Genomic DNA, 26551 nt, shown 5'->3' with positions numbered 1-26551 from the left:
TGCATCTCTCCATGTAGTTCCATCCCATATTGAAATAGTAGAAAATGTGTTCAGTCCATGATCTTCTCAATATACACTCAACTCCATGCTATTGGACTATTAGGTGGAACACTGGAAGAGGAAGATGGCTCCAGCTTTTCTGACAAATTATCCTTGATTTACTTTTTTTTAAATTTAGACATACAGCACTGTAACAGGCCCTTTCGACTCATGAGCCTGTGCTACTCAATCACACCCAGTTGGCCTGTACAGTTTGGAGGGTGGGAGGAAACTGGGGAAAACTCACGCAGACCCTGGTAGAACATACGAACTCCTTACAGACAAATGCGGGGCTTGACCCGATCGTTGGCACTAACCGCTACGCTAACTGTACTGCCTCGTATTATTAAAAATATAATTTTGTTCATGAAACTTACATCAATATTTTCTGCATTTATGAAATGTACATTAAAAATTACTAGTCAATTTAAAAGCAGTATGGTTGGCATAGCAGTTAGCACAACACCTTTACAGCACCAGCAAATGGGACCGGGTTTCGAATCCCAGGCTGTCTGTAAGGAGTTTGTACGTTCTCCCCATGTCTGTGTGTGGTTTTCTCTGGGGACACAGGTTTCCTCCTACCAATCAAAACGTTCCAGGGGTGTAGTTTAATTCAGTGTAAGTTGGATGGCATGGACTCGTAAGCTGAAATGACCTGTTACCGTGCTGTATGTCTAAAATAAAAAAAATGTAAATGGTTTCTGGGTTCAGAGTTCAGATTTATTGTCAGAGTACATAAATGACATCACATACAATCCTGAGATTTTTTTTTCCCTGCGGGCCAGGCAGAATTTCTACTTGCTGGGAGTCAAACTAATCAAGCAAAAGATGCGTATTAAAAAGAGAAAAATGTAAACAAATTGACTATGCAGTCCAAAAAAATTCAGTAATAATGTGCAAAGTAAGAGTCCTTAAATGAGTCTCTGACTGAGTTTGTTGTTTAGGAGTCTGATGGTGGAGGGGGAGAGTAGTTCAGGGACAAATTGCTCTTGTGTCTTGGAGTGAGCATGCAGGCGCCTCAGATAGAAGAGACTGCCATCCGTGCGGTACCGGATGTAAACAGCGTCTTCATTGTTGAGGTCTTTCATGGCTTGTTTCAGACACAAGAGCAAATTGTCCGTGAACAACTCTTTGCAGACGATGCCGCTTTAGTTGCCCATTCAGAGCCAGCTCTCCAACGCATGATGTCCTGTTTTGCGGAAACTGCCAAAATGTTTGGCCTGGAAGTCAGCCTGAAGAAAACTGAGGTCCTCCATCTGCCAGCACCCCACCATGACTACCAGCCCCCCCACATCTCCAACGGGCACACAGAACTCAAAACGGTCAACCAGTTTACCTACCTCGGCTGCACCATTTCATCTGATGCAAGGATCGACAAAGAGATAGACAACAGACTCGCCAAGGCAAATAGCGCCTTTGCAAGACTACACAAAAGAGTCTGGAAAAACAACCAACTGAAAAACCTCACAAAGATTAGCGTATACAGAGCCGTTGTCATACCCACTCTCCTGTTCGGCTCCGAATTATGGGTCCTTTACCGGCATCACCTTCGGCTCCTAGAACGCTTCCACCAGCGTTGTCTCCGCTCCATTCTCAACATTCATTGGAATGACTTCATCACCAACATCGAAGTACTCAAGCTGGCAGAGTCCGCAAGCATCGAATCCATGCTGCTGAAGACCCAACTGCACTGGGTGGGTCACGTTTCCAGAATGGAGGACCATCGCCTTCCCAAGATCGTGTTATATGGCGAGCTCTCCACTGGCCACCGTGACAGAGGTGCACCAAAGAAAAGGTACAAGGACTGCCTAAAGAAATCTCTTGGTGCCTGCCACATTGACCACCGCCAGTGGGCTGATATCGCCTCAAACCGTGCATCTTGGCGCCTCACAGTTCGGCGGGCAGCAACCTCCTTTGAAGAAGACTGCAGAGCCCACCTCACTGACAAAAGACAAAGGAGGAAACACCCAACCCCAACCAACCAATTTTCCCTTGCAACCGTGTCTGCCTGTCCCACATCGGACTTGTCAGTCACCAACGAGCCTGCAGCAGACGTAGACATACCCCCCCCATAAATCTTCATCCGCGAAGCCAAGCCAAAGAAGAAAAAAAGAAAGAAAAGGTGGATGGATAGCAACTGATCCTGAACCTGGTGATACTAGTTTTGTGGCACCTATATCACTTTTCTGAACAGAGCATATCCTGGATGGTGTGGATGCTTGATGATTGCTGGTGCTCACAAGTGGCAGCATTCCATGTAGATTTTCCTGATGGTTGGGAGAGTTTTGGATGTGATATACTGGGCAGTGCCCATTACTTTTTCCAGGTCCTTCTGCTCAGAGGTAGTGGTTCCCCCATACCAGGCAACACACTTTGCACTGCACATCTGTAGAAATTTACTAAGGTTTCCGATGTCAACCCCTGAAGAAGTAGAGGCGTTGACATGCTTTCTTCACCATGAAATTGGTAAATTGGTTTGCAGGAAAGATCTTCTGAGATGTTGACTCCCAGGAATTTAACTTTGCTCACCATCTCTCTCCCCTTCTGATTCCCCCAAAGATCACTGGATTTCCCTTCCGAAAATCCACAATCAGCTCTTTGGTTTTTGTGACATTGAGTACAAGGTGGTTGTTAGTACACTATTCAGCCAAGATTTCAATCTCCCTCCTGTATGCTGACTCATTGCATTTTTTTTTTACACAGCCTACTACCGACATATCATCAGGAAATTTGTAGATGGCGATGTTTACGTACCAAGCCACACATTCATAGGTGTAAAGTGAATAGAACAATGGGCTAAGTACACAGCCTTGTAGTGCTCTGGTGCTTCTAGAAATTTTGGAGATGTTCTTGCCAATATGCACTGATTGTAGTCTGGAAGTGAGGAATTCCAGGATCCATTTACGTAGTGGGGTAATTGAGGTCCAGGTCTTGTAGTTGCTGGGGTGAGATGTTGAGGATATCCATGAAAACATTGGCCAGTTGGTGAGCACAGGTTTTCAGTACTTGGTCAGGTACTCTGTCCAGACTAGATGCTTTCCTTGGATTCACTCTTATGAAGAGAGCTCACTCCTCATCTTCAGATACTGACAGTAGAGGATCATCAGGGGACATGGGGTTGTGCGGTGATTCTTCCTTGTTCTGGTGATCATATTTGGCATAGAAGGGATCGTTCATCAGGGAGTGAAGCTTTGCTAACTCCGATTGCACTGGATTTGGTTTTGTAGCAGGTTATGTCATTTATGCCTTACAACAGCTGTTGTGTATCCTTTGTTGTTACATTCTTGACTAGAATCTCCACTTCCACTTCACTCGGGAGATAGTTTTGTGCAGGTTGTACCTCCTCCTTGTATATAGTTCTGGATTTCCGATGGGACATTTTCAATGAAACTGTGCAATTAAGTGGATTGATTTCCAAAAATAAGACAATTGATCCTAATTCGATTAGCCTTTGTGTCTATTCTTTGGACTTGAGTTATTTATACTTAAGTTGTACTTTTTTTTAAATAATAGGAACAAGAGCTTCATCACAGGCTGGAGCAATTCCGACTGGCAACTAACCAGGCTGAGAACTGGGAGCATAAGGCTCATCAGGCAGAGGGAGAAAGTAATTCAATCCGCTTGGAGCTCCTGTCTGTGGATACAGAAAAACGACATCTTGAGGCGCAAGTGGTGAAGCTAGAAAGGGAAATACAAGAGGTATTATATATCAGTAAAGTTTGTACAATCTAAATATTTTAAACTAATATTTTATTTCCCTTTATTTTGTTGCTTCATGTTAAGTCATCTTGAAATGAGAATATACATTAACAGTTTAAATTGATTTAAAATTCCTCCCTTATGAATAGGAAATAAGTGTAGGCAACTATTAAAAGACAGGATCTCAAGACCAGTATTTTTCAATGTGTGGTCCATGGGTTTGTTACAGGTGGTCTGCTGCAATGCAGAAAAGAACAGGATAAGCAATGTAATAAACAACTATGATGTAAAACAAAGTTTTAAATTTGATGGAAAAAAATGCTCAAAACATTTTTGCAACAAAAATCCAACCAGTGGGCTGGGAATGGGCTGAAGCTCACCTAAATGTTCAAATACAAATGGTTTTAACCAGTTGGCTTCAGTGGTGTACATTTTCCAGTGTATCTTTTTTTCAAATTTGTAGTATCTTGATGTTTTCTTCTTCCTCTTATTAATTCTCAATATTTATTCAGACAAATTTCATCTAATATTGGTTGTTTTCCTTATTTATTTTCTATCATGTTTGAACTTTTCCCATAAACTACCTGAACTTTGAGATAGGATGATGTTCCAGGAGCTACTCTGTGGAAGTCTATACTAAAAGTGGTATATTTTCATTTTAAATTGCTGATGCAATAAAAATCCCAAGTATGAGACACCAGGGAGTCACGTGATGGAGTAGTGGCCGGTCAGGGAATTCCAGCCCTCTCCCGAAAAGTTTTTAAAAAAAACACACAAAGCACAAAGGTACAAGATTAAAATTTATAATAAAGTAAAAATAAAAGTGAGAAGAAAATGGCAGCGAAGAGAGAAAGTCAAAAACAACGGGAAGAAAAGAGGAAGAAAGAATGTCGGAAGAAGAAGGTGAAGGCCTTACCTGTCCGAAGAGGCACGCCGCGGATAGAGAAGCCCGCTCCCGCAGGTCAGTGGAAGTCCCGGGCTCGGGACTACAAAAATGGCTCGCAGAGCCGAGTAAAGTGCGCAACCATGCATGGGCGAGGAGTCGCGCATGCGCAATGCACATAAAAAAACACACACTGACGGGAGGGGGGAACAGCTGTGGAGTCGATCTCCACAGCTGAGAGAGACACCTGCAGCACAGCAGCAAGTGCAGAACACAGACAATAACGACAACAAGAAAGAAGAGGGTAAAAAGAAAACAAGGAAACAACAGATGGTCAATCCAGAGGAAGAAGAAGAACAGAAAGAAGTGGAAGAAGAAGAGAAAGGCAAGACAATGGATGTATCTTTTTTTAAAGAATATATGGAATCAGTGAAAGAATGGCAATTACAAGAATTTAATGAGATAAAAAGAAGAATTAAGAATGCAGAAGAAAAAATGAATAAAATGGAAATGACCATGTCAGAGATAGGAAAAAGAGTGGAAAATATGGAAGAACGAAAAATAATTGTAGAAATGGAAATAGAGGAATTAAAAGAGAAATTAGAAGAATCTAATAAAAAAGTTAGAGGCACAGGAGCTGTTAGCTCAGAAGATAGATATAATAGAAAACTATAATAGAAGAAATAATATAAAGATAGTGGGCCTTAAGGAAGATGAAGAAGGCAAGAATATGAGAGAATTTATAAAAGATTGGATCCCCAGGGTCCTAGGAAGAACAGGATTACAGGAAGAAATGGAAATAGAGAGGGCACATAGAACATTAGCCCCGAAACCACAACCGCAGCAAAAACCAAGATCCATTTTAGTAAAATTCTTAAGATATACAACAAGAGAAAATATATTGGAGAAAGCAATGAAGAAAGTAAGAGAAGACAAAAAGCCACTGGAATACAAAGGTCAAAATTTTTTTTTCTATCCAGACATAAGTTTTGAACTCCTGAAGAGAGGAAGGAATTCAATACAGCGAAAACGATCTTATGGAAAAAGGGATATAAATTTATGTTAAAGTACCCAGCGGTACTTAAAATAGTTATTCCAGGGCAACAAAACAGACTATTCTCGGATCCAGAGGAAGCAAGGAAATTTACAGAACTACAAAACAAGCAGAGAGATGAAGACATGTAATGAGAGTAAAAATGACCACGAACTATATGTATGTGTGTGTGTGTATATATATATATATATATATATATATATATATACATACACACTATATATATATATATATATACACACACTATATATATATATATATATATATATATATATACACACACACTATATATATATATATATAGTGTGTATACATGAATGTATCCGTATTTAGAGGAAAATATATAGAGTATAGATAAGAATTAATAAGGGAGGGAAAGGGAATAGAGGGAATAAGGAGGGAATTAAAAGAGTGACCTTTGTTACATATGAAAATTGAAATCTTTTCTGGGGGGGCTGGGTCACTACAAAATCAGTTGACGTTTGCGAGTGAATTCGCAAATCCAAATGGAGAGGGGAGATGTGGTTGCCCGACAAGGGATAAAGGGCAACTCAGGAGAGGGAGGGGAGAATGGGGTTAAAGAAGTTTTAAATAGGAGAATAAGGAAAATGTTTGATGTTTTGGAAATGTTGTCTTATAAAGTGTTCAAAACAAGAAAGCAGAAATGGATAAGAAGGAAAGGTGATGATGGAGAAACGGAAAGGGAAGATAAACAAAGTATGAAATGGCTATGCTGAACTATATGACTTTAAATATTAATGGAATACATAACCAAATTAAAAGGAAGAAACTGCTAAATTTACTGAAAAAAGAAAAAAATGATATAGCATTTGTGCAAGAAACACATTTAACTGAATTGGAGCACAAGAAATTAGAGAGATTGAGTACGACACGTGACAGCAGCGTCGTATAATTCAAAAGCAAGAGGAGTGGCTATATTAATTAGTAAAAATGTACCAATTAAAATAGAAGAGGAAAAAATAGATCCAGCAGGGAGATATGTAATGATAAAATGTCAGATATATTCGGAGTTTTGGAATCTACTCAATGTATATTCACCTAACGAAGAAGATCAAATGTTTATGCAAGATATTTTTTTGAAGATAGCAGATACGCAAGGGAACATATTAATAGGAGGGGATTTCAACCTGAATTTGGATTCAAATATGGACAAAACTGGGAAAAAAAATTAATAGAAAGAACAAAGTAACCAAATTTATAAATAAATCGATGGAAGAAATGCAACTTTTGGATATATGGAGGAAGCAACACCCAAATGAAAAGGAATATTCATATTACTCGGGTAGACATAAAACATACTCAAGAATAGACCTATTTTTGTTATCAGCTCGTATGCAAGATAGAGTAAGAAAAACAGAATATAAAGCTAGAATATTATCGGACCATTCACCCTTGATATTGACAATAGAGTTAGAGGACATCCCTCCAAGAATGTATAGATGGAGATTAAACTCCATGCTACTTAAAAGGCAAGATTTTAGAGAATTAATTGAAAGACAAATTAAAATGTACTTTGAAATAAATACGGAATCAGTGAAAGATAAGTTCATACAATGGGATGCAATGAAAGCGTTCATTAGAGGGCAAATAATAAGTTATGTAACCAAGATGAAGAAGGACTATAATCAGGAAACCGAGCAGTTGGAAAGGGAAATAGTAAATATAGAAAAAGAATTAGTAATGAAGGAAGATACAACTAAAAGAAGAGAATTCGCAGATAAAAAAATAAAATATGAAACACTACAAACTTATAAGGTGGAGAAGAACATAATGAAGACAAAACAGAAATATTATGAATTAGGGGAAAAAATGCACAAAATTCTAGCATGGCAGCTTAAGACAGAACAAGCTAAGAAAATGGTATTGGCATCAAGGAAAAAAGACAAACAAATCACATATAATCCAACGGAGATCAAGGAAAACTTTAGAGAATTCTATGAACAATTATACCAAACTGAAAACGAAGGGAAAATAGATGAATTTTTAACCAAAATTGAACTACCAAAATTACAAATAGAGGAACAAAATAAATTAACAGAACCATTTGAAATAGTAGAAATACAAGAGATAATAAAAAAATTACCAAATAATAAAACACCAGGAGAGGATGGATTCCCAATAGAATTCTATAAAACATTTAAAGATTTATTAATTCCTCCCCTCCTGGAAGTAATCAACCAGATTGATAAAACACAAAGCTTACCAGATTCATGTAAAACAGCAATAATTACAGTAATACTTCTTTCTTCTTCTTTGGCTTGGCTTCGCGGACGAAGATTTATGGAGGGGGTAAAAGTCCACGTCAGCTGCAGGCTCGTTTGTGGCTGACAAGTCTGATGCGGGACAGGCAGACACGGTTGCAGCGGCTGCAGGGGAAAATTGGTTGGTTGGGGTTGGGTGTTGGGTTTTTCCTCCTTTGCCTTTTGTCAGTGAGGTGGGCTCTGCGGTCTTCTTCAAAGGAGGTTGCTGCCCGCCAAACTGTGAGGCGCCAAGGTGCACGATTTGAGGCGATATCAGCCCACTGGCGGTGGTCAATGTGGCAGGCACCAAGAGATTTCTTTAGGCAGTCCTTGTACCTCTTCTTTGGTGCACCTCTGTCACGGTGGCCAGTGGAGAGATCGCCATATAACACGATCTTGGGAAGGCGATGGTCCTCCATTCTGGAGACGTGACCCACCCAGCGCAGCTGGATCTTCAGCAGCGTGGACTCGATGCTGTCGACCTCTGCCATCTCGAGTACTTCGACGTTAGGGATGAAAGCGCTCCAATGGATGTTGAGGATGGAGCGGAGACAACGCTGGTGGAAGCGTTCTAGGAGCCGTAGGTGATGCCGGTAGAGGACCCATGATTCGGAGCTGAACAGGAGTGTGGGTATGACAACGGCTCTGTATACGCTTATCTTTGTGAGGTTTTTCAGTTGGTTGTTTTTCCAGACTCTTTTGCGTAGTCTTCCAAAGGCGCTATTTGCCTTGGCGAGTCTGTTGTCTATCTCATTGTCGATCCTTGCATCTGATGAAATGGTGCAGCCGAGATAGGTAAACTGGTTGACCGTTTTGAGTTTTGTGTTCCCGATGGAGATGTGGGGGGGCTGGTAGTCATGGTGGGGAGCTGGCTGATGGAGGACCTCAGTTTTCTTCAGGCTGACTTCCAGGCCAAACATTTTGGCAGTTTCCGCAAAGCAGGACGTCAAGCGCTGAAGAGCTGGCTCTGAATGGGCAACTAAAGCGGCATCGTCTGCAAAGAGTAGTTCACGGACAAGTTTCTCTTGTGTCTTGGTGTGAGCATGCAGGCGCCTCAGATTGAAGAGACTGCCATCCGTGCGGTACCGGATGTAAACAGCGTCTTCATTGTTGGGGTCTTTCATGGCTTGGTTCAGCATCATGCTGAAGAAGATTGAAAAGAGGGTTGGTGCGAGAACACAGCCTTGCTTCACGCCATTGTTAATGGAGAAGGGTTCAGAGAGCTCATTGCTGTATCTGACCCGACCTTGTTGGTTTTCGTGCAGTTGGATAATCATGTTGAGGAACTTTGGGGGACATCCGATGCGCTCTAGTATTACTAAAGCAAGGGAAAGATCCACTCGCACCAGCGTCATATAGACCAATATCATTACTTAACACAGATTATAAGATAATAGCTAAACTATTAGCAAACAGATTAGCAGAGTATGTACCTAAAGTGGTAAATCTAGACCAAACTGGATTTATTAAAAAAAGACGCACAACAGACAATATTTGTAAATTTATTAACTTAATTCATGCAGTAGAAGGGAGTAAAGCGCCAACAGTGGCAGTTGCTTTAGACGCAGAGAAGGCCTTTGACAGAGTAGAATGGAATTATTTATTCAAAGTATTGCAAAAATTCAGTTTACCAGAGAAGTATATTAATTGGATTAAAGCATTATATAAGGGGTCAATGGCGAAAGTGACAGTAAATGGATATATATCAAAGCAATTTAACTTAAGCAGGTCAACACAGCAGGGATGCCCACTATCACCCTTATTGTTCGCGTTAGCTATAGAACCACTAGCAGAATTGATAAGAACAGAAAATAATATAAAAGGGATAAAAATAAAAGACAAGGAATATAAAATCAGTTTATTTGCGGATGATTTTATAGTATACTTAACAGAACCAGAACTATCAATAAAAGAATTATATAAGAAATTGAAGGAATATGGAGAAGTGTCGGGTTACAAGATTAACGTAAATAAAAGTGAAGCAATGCCAATGAATAATGCGGATTTCTCAAAATTTAAGAAGGAATTACCATTCAGATGGCAAATGCAAGCAATAAGATACCTAGGTATACAAATAAATAAAAATCTCAGTCATCTATATAAACTCAATTATTATCCACTAATTAAAAAATTACAGGACGATTTAGAGCATTGGAAAGATTTACCATTAACACTAATAGGAAGGATAAACTGTATTAAAATGAACATTTTCCCAAGGATATTATACCTATTTCAGGCATTGCCAATACACTTGACAGAGAAATTCTTCAAGGAGTTAAAGAAAATAATAAGGAAATTTTTATGGAAAGGGGGGAAACCGAGGATAACACAAGATAAATTAACAGAATGGTATAAACAAGGAGGCTTACAACTGCCAAACTTTAAAAATTATTATAGGTTTCTTAAATGTGCAGCTCTATCAGATTTTTATCAACCAAGGGAAAAGCCACATTGGACTAGATTAGAATTAGATAAAATAGGGGAAAAGATACCTGAACACATATTATATAAATGGGATGAACGTAGTTCTCCAGTATTACATCATCTACTCAATATTTGGAAAAAGATTCATGCAGAAAGGAATAAAACAAATTACCAATTACCAAAACTAATATTTATGCAAAATAAGTTACTCCCTTTTACAATAGATAACCTTTCCTTTAGAGAATGGGAGAAAAAAGGGATCAAAAGAATAGAAAATTGTTTTTCAGGAAATAGATTATTATCCTTTGAACAAATGAAAGATAAATACAATATAACTCAAGATACAGTGCTGGCATATTACCAATTGAGATCCTACTTGAAGGACAAATTAGGAAGCAGTCTGAGTTTACCAGAGGGAAGTAACTTTGAAAATGTGATTACAGATACAATAATAATCAAAAGATTGAAAACAAATATGTATATTAAACTGCAAGAAAAGGAGAATGAGGAAACAAATGGTAAAACTAAACAAAAATGGGAACAAGATTTAAATATAAAGATAAAAAAGGAAACATGGGAGAAGTTATGTTCTGGAACGATGAAAAATACAATAAATACGAGGTTACGTATGATACAATATAACTGGATACACAGGCTATACATTACACCTCAAAAGTTAAATAAATGGGACCCAACAGTATCTGATAGATGTTTTCGATGTAAAAAAGAAATGGGAACAACAATTCATGCAATCTGGACATGTGAGAAAGTAGAAAAATTTTGGGAAGATCTATACCAAATATTAAATAAAATTACAGAAAACAATATACCAAAAAATCCAGAGATCTTCCTCCTAAGTAACATAAAAAACAAAGAATTTGGAATTGATTTGGATGGTGCACAAAAAAGATTTGTTAAGATAGCTCTTGCCGTAGCAAAAAAATGTATTATGTCAACCTGGAAATTGGAAGATAATTTGAAAATACAACAATGGTATATAGAAATGAATAAATGTATTCCATTAGAAAAAATAACATATAGTTTAAGAAATAATATTGAAATATTTGAACAAATATGGGAGCCTTACATGAAACACAATAGAGAAAACCTACCGGGGACAATCACTACCTAAATTAACGAAAGGAGAAGGAAATGAAAAGAATTGACTCAGTGGAATTTCTTGTTTATTTTTATTGAATGACTGGTTCAAACATTGTTTGACTGGTTTAATGTATCTTAGATTTTGTACTTTAAATGGATGGGGGGAGGTAGGGAGGGTGGGATGGGAGGAGGGAGGGGGGGAGAATATGGCACTGTATATATTTGAAAAGGAAAATGTATGTATCATGGTCAATGTGGTTTATGGTGTGAAAAATAATAATTTAAAAAAAAAGTATGAGACACCTATCGGGATTGCAGGTGCCAGAGATGCAAATTTTCTAGGTGTCTGAGACACTCTTACAATGCCTAACTAATACACCTGCGTTAAGAAGAAACAGTTTAAAAGACAATGAGAGTGCAAAATGTAAAGTGATTTGAAAAAGAAATCCGTATTGTAGTCTTTAATTATGTAAAATTGATCTTAATCAAGTACTTTCCATAACTTACATGGTTACTTACATGGCATGGTTGGTGTAGCAGTTAGCGCAACACCTTTAAAGTGCCAGCATTCGGGACCTTGGGTCGAATCCATAAGGGGTTTGTCTGTGTGGGTTTTCCCTGTGATCTCCGGTTTCTTCCCACCATTTGAAATGTACATGGGTTGTAGGTTAATTGGGTATAAATTGAGCGGCACTGACTCTTGGGCCAAAATGGCCTGTTACCTGGTATGTCTAAATCTTTTTTTAATTACAAAATTTAAATTTGTGCTCCGGTTGCCAGCGCTGTAACAGATTTGCGCCAATCTTGCTGCCATCATAATTAACCCCTCTGGGTTTACAGATAAAGCCTGACTAATAAACCTAATACTAATAAAGATTAAGACTCTTACTAGGCAGGGAGAGTCACCCCAACAGTGAATGGCATCAGCCAGCTCCAGGGTCGGCACCAAGGGGGGGGCATCTGCAGGCATTGCGCCCCCCCAATGAGGTGCTGTCGTTCCCCCCCCCCCCACCCATATGGTCATGGCCATCCCTGCCTGTCAGTCCCACCCCACTCCTGCCTCAGAAGCATCTAGCTTTACACATGCTAGTGTCTCCACCTGCCCCTGGCATACGTCAAGCGTCAGTAATGTCTAGTGACGCTAGATGTAATAAAAAGTGTCCTCGTGTCCCCACACCCCCTGCTGAATGAGCCCCCACCGCCCCCCCCCCCCCCACCCCATTCGCTAATATCCCCTTCTAACATTTGCTCTGGCACTGACTCTAGCTGGCTTTTCATTCTGGGCAATACCATTTTATTCAAACACAACTTTAATGAAACTTTATTCAAACAGCTGCTGCAGGCGGGGCATGACGGGGTGCTCCACTAGCTCAATGCTTCCTCCCATTTTCACCAAATGTTTATGTGTGGCTTCAGAGACATTTACTTTTACAAGTTTAAACATTTAACTTTTTATTTATTCTTATTTACTTTTAATTTTGTTTATTCATTTCCTTGATTTTTTTTTGCCAGTTGCTTGAATGGGGATTTTAATATATCTTCCCTCTTAGTGGGCCTTCATTCTAAAGGTTACTTTTTTTTAAGATTATTGCTGTAGCTACAGTAAAAGTCCTAAAATGAAGTTTGCTCAGTAACTGGGTCAGTCCAGATTTTCTGATTTTTTTTAAAAATTACCTTGGGTAGTACTTTTAAAATTAAAATTTAAAGAACATAAACAGGTAAATTTTGATAGTGTATTAACAAAATATTTTTTCATAAAATACAAAGATAAAAACCAAATAAATACTTTTTTTCTTGCATTTCTGCGACTTATGTGTGATCACTTGTTGCTGCTATGCATCTGTGGCATCTACACATACACACAGGCAAAAACCAAGAGTTTTCAAGAAGTCCAGATTCTTGGGTGGTCTGGATTTCAGGCGAGTTTTTTAAATGCTAGGATTATCAGGTGGTCTGAATTTCTGTCATCTACATTTTTGGACATTTGCTGTATCTGCATGTTTTTATGTTTGTTACTACAAATTCTTCTTTGAATTAGCACATATCCGCCCAACAAGCTTACGAGAAGGAGATTACGTATTCTGCGAAAAGTATGTCCATATTGGAGGAAGAGCTACGGCAGGCCCAAGCTGAGAAGTGCAGTGTGTTAGAAGATGTGTCCTCAATCAGAGAACTCTGTGCCCAACTGGATTCTAATAAAGACTCTCTATCACGCCAATTTACTTCTAAAAGTATGGAACATGAAAGGGTATGGTCTGATGAAATATTGTTAATGCTAAATTTAAATTTTTAAGAATGTAATTAAAATTACCATAATAATTGAGACCTATTAGCTATTGTTCCAGTGTTTTCTTGTTTTATGTTTTAATTTTTTTTTTCATTTTAAAAATTTTGACACACAGCACGGTAACAGACCATTTAGGCCTGCAAGTCCATGCTGCCCATTAACCTACACCCCAAGTATGTTTTGAAAGGTAGAAGGAAACTGGAGCCCTCGGGAAACTAATGCAGACATGGGGAGAGCGTACAAACTCCTTACAGCACGGGATTCAAACCCTGGTCCTGATCGCTGGCGCTGTGAAGGCATTGCGCTAACTGTTACGCCAACAGTGCCTTGTGCTCTTTAATGCAACAGGGTTCAGAATGACCTTAAGAAAGTAAAGTTATGATGGTTACATTTTGGTATTTTCACTATTTATTATATCTTTAGAGCAGCAACTGGTCAAGAACATATTAGGAAATAGGATGCCTTCAAAATGAAAGTCTAAACTAAATTCAAAACACTACATTCTCTTAGCTGATTTAATATTATTACTAATCAGCATCGTGATTGGCCATAACACATTATTTGCGCATGAGTCAAGAAATGTAAATTGAAAAATTTTGAATTTTTTCCCCCCACATGAAATACACTAGAGTATATTTTATTCTATATCTCAAATTTTCGGTTGTGATTTGTGAAATCTGTTGGGATATAGTTCCAGCTCAGAGTCCTCTTGTTTAATGAGCAAAGTACATCAAGTAAATGACACATAGCTTCAAAGATCCAGTTTTTGCCCATTTAGAAAGGGAGGATATTTTTGCCCCATTTCCCTTTGTCACATGTCCTGCCCTTAACCATAAATCCTACATCAAAGTGGCACCATTTTCTGAACTCGTTCTCTGATGAGGAGGCAAGTTTAGTTAGCATTTGCTGCATTATGGTATCTTCAACAATAGTATTTTCACTCCCAACAGCTTGTTTCTACTCCTGTGTAACGGCACTATAACTGCCAGGAGTCATCAACATGGCTACATGACGTCAGTACGTGTCTAGCATGTGATTCTGGCTTTTAAAAGGTTGCGCAGATGATGTAGCGTAAATCCGTTTGATTCACTCTAAAAATGCCTTGTGTGGTTATTTCACTGTGTCCAGTGGCCACAATTGGTGCCCCGATGAGTCCAAAAATGTATTTTTGGACAAATATGGACTCTGCAGCCGTTGCTGTGAAGCTACCATATTTCCGGACAGCTGAGCCTGAACTGTGGTTCCAACAGGCTGAAGCACAATTTCATCTTTGCAAAGTCGAATTGGATGCCACTCATTATTGTCATCTTGTCAATGCCCTGATCCAGGCCATCGTTAAGAGGGTCAGTGACATCCGACAGGATCCACCATATAACATAAAGTATGACGCTTTAGAAGCACTTTTATTATGTGTATATGGTATGTCCCATAGGGAAAGAGCAGCCAAACTACTACATTTCGATGGGTTATGAGACCACGCCCCTTCAGAACTAATGGATGAAATGCTGTTCCTGGCACCATATGTTATTCAAGCTGCTCTTTTTAGAGTGAATGCCAGATGATATTAGGCTCTTGTTATCCAAGTGTTCATTTGAAGACCCAAGGGCTGTAGTGGTGGAGGCAGGCATTCTATGGCTGGCTAAAAAGCACAGCAGGAAAGACAAGTCCGCACAACCAACCCCTCTGATATTGACCCTGTTTGTTCCCTACAAGCAAGCAATGTCCCAAGGCAAGTAAGCAGTCTGTGGGCCCTTGTCTTGGTGCTGTTGTCACAGGCGTTAGGAATAAATGCCTGCAAGTGCCTTTCACTCTGCTCATTTGCAGGACATGCCCAGATCAACCATCAATAAGGGCTGTGGTGGTTGGTGAGAAACCTGCAAGCCTACTGCATGCATGGGACCAGTTGTCCCAACAAAAATATCTAGTGGACACGGGTTCAGAAGTTAGTGTATTTCCACTCAACAGTTTGGCACATACCATCCTAACCCAGACCTGCAACTACGAGCAGTTAACAGTTCCAACATTCTGACCTTTGGCACCAGGAAGATGAATGTCAAGTTTGAGAATCATCTCTACACTTAACCATTTATTATAGCAGCAGTATCCCGACCTTTGCTTGGTGCAGATTTTCTTTGGGCTCATTCATTCCTCATCGACTTAAAATGGCATCAGCTAATAGATGGAACTACTTTTCAGACTATTCCTTTGGCAAACACCTATACCCCTGCTCTGTGCCTTCAAACATTAAGTAAACCAGTAGATGAATTCTCCAAGCTGTTGGAAGATTTCCCTGAGATTACCACTAGAATTTTCTGCCTCCACTGCAAAGCACGGTGTTACTCACCGCATTTGAACTAAGGGCCCTAAAGTGTGATGCTTGCCTCCAGAGAAGCTGCGCTTAGCTAAGGAAGAGTTTGCCAAGATGAACTAGGCATAATTCATAGGTCCGGTAGTCCCCGGGCATCTCCATTACATATAGTCCCAAAACACAATGGAGGTTGGCGACCTTGTGGAGATTACAAACGGCTTAATGATTCACTCCTAGAATGGCTAACTAATACACCTGCATTAAGAATACACCATTTAAAAGACAAGACAGTGCAAAACCAGTATTGTAGTGTTTAATTATATAAAGTTCACTTTAATTAAGTAATTCCCATAACTTAAAAAATTTAAATTTAAATTTGAATCCTGGTCATGGTACTGTAACAGTGTTGCACTAACCGCTATGCTAACCATGCTACCGCCATAATTAACCCCCCTTCCCCAAGTTTACAGATAAAGTCAAATATACCTAATACTAATAAAGATAAGGACTCTTATTAACAGGAATAGGAGACGCTTTGGGAGAGTCGCCCCAGTGGAGAACGGATTGGCCAGCTCTTCATCTTGGGTGCAACCATTTTATTCAAACAACTTCATTGAAATTTTATTCAAACACCTGCTGTGGGCAGAGCATGACTTGGGGGCTCTGCTGGCAGAATGTTGCTCCCAAGGGGTTGTGTGCTGATTTGGAGAACATTTACTTTTAAAATCTTTAACTTTTATTTAAAGCTTTATTTATTTTTCCAAAACAAATTATTTTCTATGTTTTGTTTGCAGGTTGGTTAAGTTTCTGGTTGATTGAATGCCAGTTAATGGGTATTTTATAGTATCTTCCAGCATTTCCTATACCATTTGAAATGTTTACACATATTTCAATATTATTCCAATTTACAAGAATCTGGCATGATGTGATAATTCAGTGAAAATGTTAAGTGATTTACTTGTATAATTGAACCTGATGGGCTATGTATTTTTTTTGTGCACTGACATTTTTTTTCCTAACATCGTTACAGACTTTAGATGAACTGGAAGATGTAAAGACTGAAAATGAGCTTCTAAAGAAACAACTGAGTAGTGAACGCATAACTATAAAGAACCTTGAAACATTGTTAACCTCAACACGTGAAAAAGAGCTTCAGTGTCACCTCACAAAGCATGAAAAAGAATCCGAGATACAGCTTCTTGGGGACAAGCTATCTCTTGCAGAAAGCAAAGTGTAAGTGATTCCTATTTAATGTCATTAACCTGTTATATTAGTTTTTCTTTGTCCAAATATTGAAATGATTCTGAGAGAACACCTCAGAATTAAATCAACTATGTTTGAACTCCATTGTTTGAAAAACATTGGTGATCTTCTTCTTCTTCTTTGGCTTGGCTTCGCGGACGAAGATTTATGGAGGGGGTAAAAAAGTCCACGTCAGCTGCAGGCTCGTTTGTGGCTGACCAGTCCGATGCGGGACAGGCAGACACGATTGCAGCGGTTGCAAGGGAAAATTGGTTGGTTGGGGTTGGGTGTTGGGTTTTTCCTCCTTTGCCTTTTGTCAGTGAGGTGGGCTCTGCGGTCTTCTTCAAAGGAGGCTGCTGCCCGCCAAACTGTGAGGCGCCAAGATGCACGGTTTGAGGCGTTATCAGCCCACTGGCGGTGGTCAATGTGGCAGGCACCAAGAGATTTCTTTAGGCAGTCCTTGTACCTTTTCTTTGGTGCACCTCTGTCACGGTGGCCAGTGGAGAGCTCGCCATATAATACGATCTTGGGAAGGCGATGGTCCTCCATTCTGGAGACGTGACCCATCCAGCGCAGCTGGATCTTCAGCAGCGTGGACTCGATGCTGTCGACCTCTGCCATCTCGAGTACCTCGACGTTAGGGGTGTGAGCGCTCCAATGGATGTTGAGGATGGAGCGGAGACAACGCTGGTGGAAGCGTTCTAGGAACCGTAGGTGGTGCCGGTAGAGGACCCATGATTCGGAGCCGAACAGGAGTGTGGGTATGACAACGGCTCTGTATACGCTTATCTTTGTGAGGTTTTTCAGTTGGTGATGATTATTATAAAAAGGCACAAAAGTTTAAAACATAAAATAGAGTTCATTCTGGTGTTAAACTGCATGAAACAAATTGCTTTTTTTGTATCAGAAAAATATATCCAGTGAACACATTGGATTGAATATTTTGTTGTTATAATGACAGCAAAAGTATCATTGTTTGCTAATATCATATTGAAACAGCAATTTCAGGATTTTTGTTCGTGGTTGAAACCAGGGATTCATGAACTTCCACAGACAGCCAGCTTTTGTAGACATCTCAAATAAAAGGCTGGTTAAATTGACACCAAATGAATGAAGTGAAAAGCCATTTCCATGTTGTATATTCTGTACAATATCCTGCATTCAGAAGTAGTGATGAAACTCAACAATGACTAACGTTTTGGTTCCACCTCACCCATTTGTTCTTGGAGTTCACTTCCCTTAAATCTGGGAACTAACACTGTTTAAAATGTGATGATCTGGGGTTCCTTATCTCAAAGCTTACAAATTATTTGCAGATCAAGTCAGAATCGAGAATTAGTTCAGCTTCGTACCAAATCTGCACAACTTCAAACAGAACTTGATCTTATGAAACGGCAACTGACGACAGAACGTTTTGAAAGGTAATGTTTTAGTAATGAATGAAAAATACATACATTCTTTGCATTTAACTATTTGAATACCCTGACTTGAACAGAATAGCTTATCCTCTTATAGAAAGGTAGATTTCACTCTCCAAAGATCTAATATTTGGTGAAACTTGGAAGTCTGCAATCTCTGTGATTGTTGTAAAACACATTGAAATGCTGGAGGAACTCAGCTGGTCTTCCAGTGTGCGTATGAGACAAAGATGTATTTCCAATGTTTCAAGCCTGATCCCTTCTTCAAAGAATAAACAGAATGAGCAAAAAACAGGAAATCTCAGAATACAGGTAATGCTGGCTGGAAGAGAGAGATGACAATTGATTATGTCTGTGCAAAAGGAGACAAGGAAAAGGGAGAAAGAGACAGAGCTGGGGGAAGAAGTGAGGGGTGGTGATTGAAATAAAAGCCAGGAAAGTCGATATTAGTGCCATCCAGTTGGAGGGTGCCCTTTCGGAAGATGAAGTGTTGTTCCTCCAATTTGTGGGTGGTCTCTGTCTGGCAGTACATGAGACCATTAACAGCCATATCAGCAAGGGAATAGGATGGGAAATTGGGTACATTTATTATTATTCAGGGTGGCATGGTTGGTGTTGCGGCCTAGTACAGCACCTTTACAGTACCATTGATCAGGACCAGACTGGGATTCGAATCCTGCACTGTCTTTAAGGAGTTTGTACGTTCTCTCTGAGTCTGCATGGGTTTTATCTGAGGGCTCAGGTTTCCTCCCACTGTTTGAAACCGCATGGGTGTGCAGGTTGGTGGGGTGTAAATTGGGCAGCTCAGACTTTTTGGCCAAGATGGCCTGTTATCGTGTTGAATGTCTAAATAATAAAAATTATATTTTTTGCGTGTACTGTGTTGGGTGACAGAAAAATTTGACTGCTAATAATATATTACCTGTCAGTACTGCTTTCAGGTGTCAATTGGAATGATTTTCTTATTCTGTACATTATTCAGAAAAGAATATTTAGTCTTTTGTTTCCTTGTAACATAGTATGTGTAGCCAAAAATACTCTAATTATTGATTCAACAGAGAACGAGCAATTCAAGAAATGCGTCACCATGGCCTCTCTACCACAGTCAGTTCTTTGTCCCCACTCAGAACATCAGTGAGCCCCATTTGTCATTCCCAGGATATATGCTCCCTTAAAGGAGAACCAGAATGTTCTACTGACTGTTAAATGGCAAGTGAGTAATTTGTGATATTAAATAAATTCAGAAGAAATAAATTGTGTAAATGTATCATCTTTAAAATAGATGTTTCAATTTAGTCTAGATCATTTTTGAACCTTTACATTCACAATATCAAACAGATCGCACACATCTTTGAGAGGTTCTGAATAAAGACCCTTCCCAGCATCAATGAAAAACATTGATACATACTCATTTTTTAAGAACCAGGATTATAATCCTATGAACATGTTATCTGGTTGTCCTTGATGAATTTGCCATCCATCCTTGTTCAAGTATCTGAACCACATAAATCTTGCCTCTCTTAAACTTGAGAAAATTGGTACACTTGAAATGATTTTTTCTGAGTCTTATTATAACGCACAAACTTCTATAATCTCTTCTTTATCCCCACTCTCTCACTCTTGCCCACTCTTATTCCATTTTATGTTTTTATTTCAGAACTCCAGCATTTGGATATTTTTTGCCAGAGCAGTTTTTTGCTATTACTTCTGTTAAACCTGTGAATGAGGATGTCTTTTTTGATTATGAGTTCCAATTTTACATAGAACAGGAACAGGCCCTTCGATTCACAATGTCTGTGCCGAGCATGATGCCCAAATTAAAGGCAAATTCTGCTGCTTGTACATGATACATTTCCTCTATTCATCAATCTATCTAGAAGCCTCTTAAGCGTCCTCTTACGTGTGACACTTTTACCCTGGGAAAATGTTTCTGACTGCCTCTCATAATTTTTTAAACTTCCATCAGGTCTCCCCTTAGCCTTCTACACTCCAGAAAAAAAAAAATCCAAATTTATCCAATGTCTCCTAACTTGTGCCCCCTAATCTAGGCAACATCCTGGTCAGTGTCTACCTTTTCCAAAGCCTTGACATCCTTCTTGTATCAGGTGAAATACATACCATACTCTAAATGAAATTTTATATAGCTGCAACATGACTTCCTTACTTTTGTACTTAATGCCCTGACTAACAAAGACAGGCATACCATAACCCCTTCTTTACCACCCTATCCATTTACCCCCCCCCCAGGTAGTCCTTCAGTTCAAAGAAGACACGTTGTTGTACAGTTCATGTGTGGGCATGAAGGTGACTTTGCAGTCCCAGACTGGAAGTACAGAGTTTAGCACAATGGGGGCACTAGAAGTCCGTTTTTGTAATAACCGTGGCTGCTGCTTTGTGATGCCATTCATGGTTTTCCATCAGTTTCTGGCAGCACCTGTTTTCAAAACACAGAGCTCGTCCAAGGGATCTCCCAGCAGCCCCAGCTTCTAGTTCTCTTGGTAGGATATCAGAGTAGCATAGGGCTTCCTTCCCAATGTCTTTATAGTGCTTGTGTGGACAGCCTTGAGGTCTCCTTTTGGTCTTCAGTTCACCATACAGCAGCTGACAAGGAAAACGGTGGTCGTCCATTCTGATGATGTGTCCCATCCACCGCATCTGAACTCTGATGCGCAGGGACTCAATGCTAGCGGTTTTCACGCAACCCAAGACTCCAGGTTAGAGACACGATCTTGCCAAGGATGGAATGGAAGGTGCACATGTGGAATTTCTCCATTTGTTTGATGTGACATTGGTTCAGAGTGTAGGTCTCACATTCATAAAGGAAAGAAGGGATGACCACAGCCCTGCAGACTTTCAGCTTTGTGGAGATGCAGATGTTGTGTCGATTGAGCACTCTGGGCACACAGCCTTGCTGATCTGTGAGTCAATTTCATTGTCCAAAAACCCAATACTGAAGATGATGTTCCCCATATATTTGAAGATGTTTACATTTGTCAGCTGGGTGCGGTCAGTAGTGATTTTTGACAGGCACCTCCTCTGATCCAGACATCTTCCAGGATGTCTTGGGATGCCTGTAATGTGTTTGGGCTTAGAACTTTGTAGATCTTGGCAGAATTACCATCCCCCGGTGCTTTATTTGAATTCATCAGCGAGATCATTTTATTGATCTCATCAGTAGAGGACGTCAGGTCTAGGTCATCCAGGACTGGCTGCTGAGAGATCTACTGTAGGACATCAAGATCAACTGTGGATGGCCTATTGAATGGTTGGAAAAGTATTCAGCTCAGCGGTTTTTCAGTCCTTCCTGGTCTTTGATCAGGCCCGATCTGTCAGATGACAGTAATCCTGATTTAGAAGGACCATAAACTAACTTTATGGCGCTGAAAACACTCCCTGGTGGCCTGCATGTCTATATAGTGTTCCATCTGCTCACCCTTTCTCTGCCACCACTTGTCCCTCATTTCTCGCATTTCTGCCTGTAGTTTGGACTGCAGATGTTTAGACTTGTCTTTCTTTGAGACAGATGATGGGTCAGTTTGCCAGTCCGCATAGGTCTTGTACTTGGCCCTAAGGGCTGCTTAATTGGTCACATGGTTTTCATCAAACCAATCTTGATGCACTCAGGTTTTCATTCCAAGTATAATTGCTGCAGTCTGCATGACAACATCTCTGAACTACCTCCACTTTTCAGAACAAGCAGTGAATTGTTTCAGAGCTTTTCATTAAAGTACATCTTGAAAAGGTTGGACTTGACCTGGATCTTGCGGTCTGCCGATGTTGATTGACACTCTGACAGTCTTTAATTGCTTACGATGCAAGGGGGCTACGTGCAGGTTGAGGACTGACTGAAGTAGCCTGAGATCTGTCTAACACTCAGCACGTCGCATGGCCTGGGTGATGGTGACGTGTTGAAGGTCACACTGGTGAACTTTGACATAGTCGAGAAGGTGCCGATGTTTGGACCTAAAATGCTTTCAAGTTGTTTTGTACTTTTTTGCAAGTCTGAACATCGTTCTAGTAATGCATAGGTGGTGCTTACTCAGAAGCAACATGTTTCTCACTCTATGTCTCCCAAAGGCTCTGTCCCAGTTGTCACTATCTATCCCCACCCTAGCATTGAGGTCGCCCAAGATGACGAAATTGTGGCTGGCCAGGGTTGTTTGAATAGTCTGGTGTGACAATAGTGATATGCAGTGACTTAAGCAGAACTTCATGATACATTTATTGATTCCAGTGGGTAGGGTAGGGATGTTCTTCAGCAGACCAGTTTTGATTGCAAAACCTACTCCGTGGATCCTGTTGTTAGTCTGTGGGCTTCCTTTTCAACAGAACGTATATCCACTTGCTATTTCCTGTAATTAAACCCTGCCTGCAAGCCTGGTCTCACTGAGTGCAGCAATGTCAATGATATATTTTTCTTGTATATCAACCGCTAAAGAGATGATCTGCCAGCCACTGTTAGCTAGCCAGATGCTGTTGTGAGGCAGACAATGTTTGGGGTACCTTTTCTAACCCCCTCCCTCATTTGAGGGTGGGCAGTACTGTCCTAAAAAGGACTGCCCAGATGTTGCCGGACATCTCTGCTGCCTTGGGTACATAGATGAAGGACCACTGGTCCAAAGGCCACCTACATGCAGGTTTGTGGCTACAACTGCCAGTGGTTATCTCCATCTGTTGCTTCACCACTCCCCCATCACTGCAGAACTTGATGAGTTGGGTTAATTAATGGAGTTTTAAGTGGAACAGCTGTTGCACAGAAGTGACCCCACTCTCTCGGCAGAAGAGACCTTGATCCAGTGGCACAGACAACCAGTATGGCTGGAGACCTCTCTTGCTGCAGTGGATGACCAGGATATCTAAGTGTCTTGTCATGCTCTTAGCATTTCACATTGCCTGCTGGGCTTGCCTCCTTGACCGTTGGACCATTAGTCCGTCTCTTCTACTCAATCTGCCATGGCCAGACTTCACAGGGCTGAGATATATAGATCCCCTACCTCATTGAGGGTTGAAGGCCCATCAGTTACCCTCACCTGGTTTAGTCCATCTGCCAAGATAGTTTACTAGGGTGTGGCCGCTGTGCATGCTACAGCTACTTGGAGCCACAGGTGAGAGCTAAGCATCAGGAGAGGACCATAGATGGGCAAGCTGCCCGAAAAGGGCATGGAAGGCACCCCCAACAGAGGTGCTACCCCTCCCTTGACACCCAATAGACCTATATTAATAGTCCTACATTAACTGAATGCTTTCAACTTATATTTGAGTTCCCAAAGTGAAACATCACACTTTCCAGATTAAACTCCATTCACCATTTCTCTGCTTGTAGTTGCAAATGATTGTGTTGTTTTCTTCATAGCCCTTTACTAATTTCAACATCATCAACAAACTTGTTACTGACCCACCTACTTTTTCATTCAAATCATTTATATAAATCACATAGAACAGGGATCTCAACACCGATCCCTGTGGAACACCAATGGTTAAGGTCCTCCAGCCAATATAAAACCCTTCCCCCACTACTTCTTGTCTTCTGTGAGCCACCCATTGACTCATCCAAACTATCAATTCACTAGATGCATCCTTGCATCTTTGCTTCTGGATCAAAATAAATTGTATTGATGAAGAGCTGATGGTGAATGGAATGGTAGACCTTGGATAACGTGATAGGTAAACATCTGCAAATGCTGGAGTCTAATGCAGAACACAAAAATGCTGGAAAAACTCAGCACGTCATAAAGCATCCATGGAAAGCAAAAAGGGTTGAATATTTTGGGCCTGAGCCCTTCTTCAAGTGTGCCAAAAATCAGGCAGATGCTCAAATAAGGTGGGGAGGAAGGAGTGGGGGAGCACAGTCTACCAGATGATATGTGGATTCGACTGACAGGGTAAGAAGAGAAAGGAGTTGAAAGGGGATGGGGGATGTAGAGGCCTGAGAAAAATGTTCTCTGATAGGAGAAGGGATTAGGGAGCTCGAAGGAGGGAGACAAAGAGATGAAAGAAAGCTAAAGACTGGGAGAGGAGATTATCAGAAATTGGAGAAGTCGATATTGATGCCCTCTGGTTGGAGACTGCCAAGACTGAATGTTGTTCCACCAATCTAAGAGTGACCTCTACCTGATAATCCAATGGAGGGTATTTGTTCAGAGAATGAAACCAATTATACATGATGGTCAGTAGTGTCCCTTTTCCAACACAAGCAGATTTGGTATTAATCTAAATAACTGCCTCATTGATAAGTTAAAGTTGATATATTTGTAACATATTCTGCTTCTCTTCCCAGTTTTAGAAGTTTATATTAAGGACTAAACATCATGCATCTCAGTGGACTATTTCACAAACGGAGTCACAGGTCTCAACAAAAGAGCATTTCAGAAGTTGCATGCTGAATTTTTTTTAAGTATTAACTTCAACAATTTTTGTATAATTTTGAAATGAAGTAAACTTAATTTTGGGTCAAGATTATCAGATTTTTAGGTAGAGAACCAACTTTGATAACCCTTTTGCTGATCCACACACACACTTGTCAGTTTTGTCATTTTAGTTTATTAAGATCTCCCTTTCTTATATTTGCTGAAGGAAAACCCCTCAATATACATATATATTTGATTAATTTTCAATATTGTGCTTTTAAGATATTCACCATAAATTTACATTTAATAAGCTGGATCAAATACAGTCTCTTAAAATAATTACAAGTGAACCACGTTACAAAAGTTTTCACTCTGCTGCTCTGAAGGTGGAAGAAAACACAAGTGAAAAGTAAGAATGTGCTCTTTTAAACTGTAGAGATTAAAATTATATAATCTGAAAATGGTGTCAAAAATGTTAATTTCACACTAATAAAATAGGCTACTGATATTCTCAGAGCTAATATACACATAATGTGCTGTAAATATCTATTTTATTGTGAATGGTTACATCAAAGTTTTTATTCTGTAAGTTATTTTTATACTGAATTAAGTTTTCAGTGTTTCTTCAGGGCTCTTCTGCATTTCAAATGTTAGCAGTGGTTTATCGATTGATAATGACTGCTCTTAGTAACTGAAACAAATATTTTTGCTACCAGTTCCCATGTGGTCTTTCATTAATGGTCATCAATGCTTTGCTATCTAATGATTACAATGTAAACTAAATTTTTCAATCTTAAATTCTCTGAAGGTACAATAATGATAAAGGTGCAAATTTCCATCTTGTTTGATAAATGCACAGGAGAGCTGAAAATGGATTAGCATAAATTTATGGAAAATGAGCTTTGAATGAATTCTTGAGCAATTCATGAGTATAAATCCAATTATGCATTTTGATTGTCTGTTTTGCTAATCAGTCTATGTGCCATAGAGATTCATTGGCAGAATTAAACAATTTATATGGAGGCCACTGACCATGTTTTTTTGATTAAAATATTTAAATTATATTTTCCATTACAGGTAATTAAATTTGATAGTTGCCCCAAATCTGGTACACCTATTTAATGTATTTCAACCTGCATGTATAATGATACGTTTCATTGAGGAGACCTTTAATATTTGAAATCTTTTAACCACATAAATATTTTCAGCATATTCTTTTTTATGAGATATTTTAAATGTACTGGTACTTAATGTTTTATTTTTAATACAGTGCATTATTGTTTTGTCAATTTAGCATCTATTTATAGGAAATAAATGGCAATTTCTGTACTGTTTCAATAAATTATTCCGGAATTGATTTTTTAAAAATTTCTGGTGTTTTTTTTTGTTCATGCTGTGGAGTCACTCATTCACTCTTAATCTGTGTTATCCTGTGAAAAAAAATCCAATGAAAACTTAATGTAAAACATTCTCTTTTAATGGTCAAGA

At 39.6% G+C, this 26551-nt stretch overlaps 1 protein-coding gene across 10 annotated transcripts in view; it reads left to right on the top strand.

Moving 5' to 3' along the window:
* The window catches only part of cep135 (centrosomal protein 135), a 166309-nt gene extending 140003 nt beyond the window's left edge, over window positions 1-26306 (top strand). For 5 of the 10 annotated variants that reach the window (XM_069924626.1, XM_069924625.1, XM_069924628.1 and 2 more), the window contains 6 exons: window positions 3553-3738; window positions 13500-13709; window positions 17087-17289; window positions 18615-18719; window positions 19775-19929; window positions 24994-26305. In XM_069924626.1, coding sequence (XP_069780727.1) covers window positions 3553-3738; window positions 13500-13709; window positions 17087-17289; window positions 18615-18719; window positions 19775-19922 — 852 coding nt within the window. In that variant the 3' untranslated portion in view covers window positions 19923-19929; window positions 24994-26305. Of the gene's footprint in view, window positions 1-3552; window positions 3739-13499; window positions 13710-17086; window positions 17290-18614; window positions 18720-19774; window positions 19930-24993 lie in introns of all 10 variants that reach the window. The other 5 variants (XM_069924623.1, XM_069924619.1, XM_069924620.1 and 2 more) reach the window with 2 other exon arrangements.
* Window positions 26307-26551: the final 245 nt, after the last annotated feature.

This window comes from Narcine bancroftii, chromosome 3, assembly GCF_036971445.1.
Source record: "Narcine bancroftii isolate sNarBan1 chromosome 3, sNarBan1.hap1, whole genome shotgun sequence".
NCBI lineage: Eukaryota > Metazoa > Chordata > Chondrichthyes > Torpediniformes > Narcinidae > Narcine > Narcine bancroftii.
The sequence above is the reverse complement of the archived record's forward strand: the minus strand, read 5'-3'. Positions and strand labels throughout refer to the sequence as shown.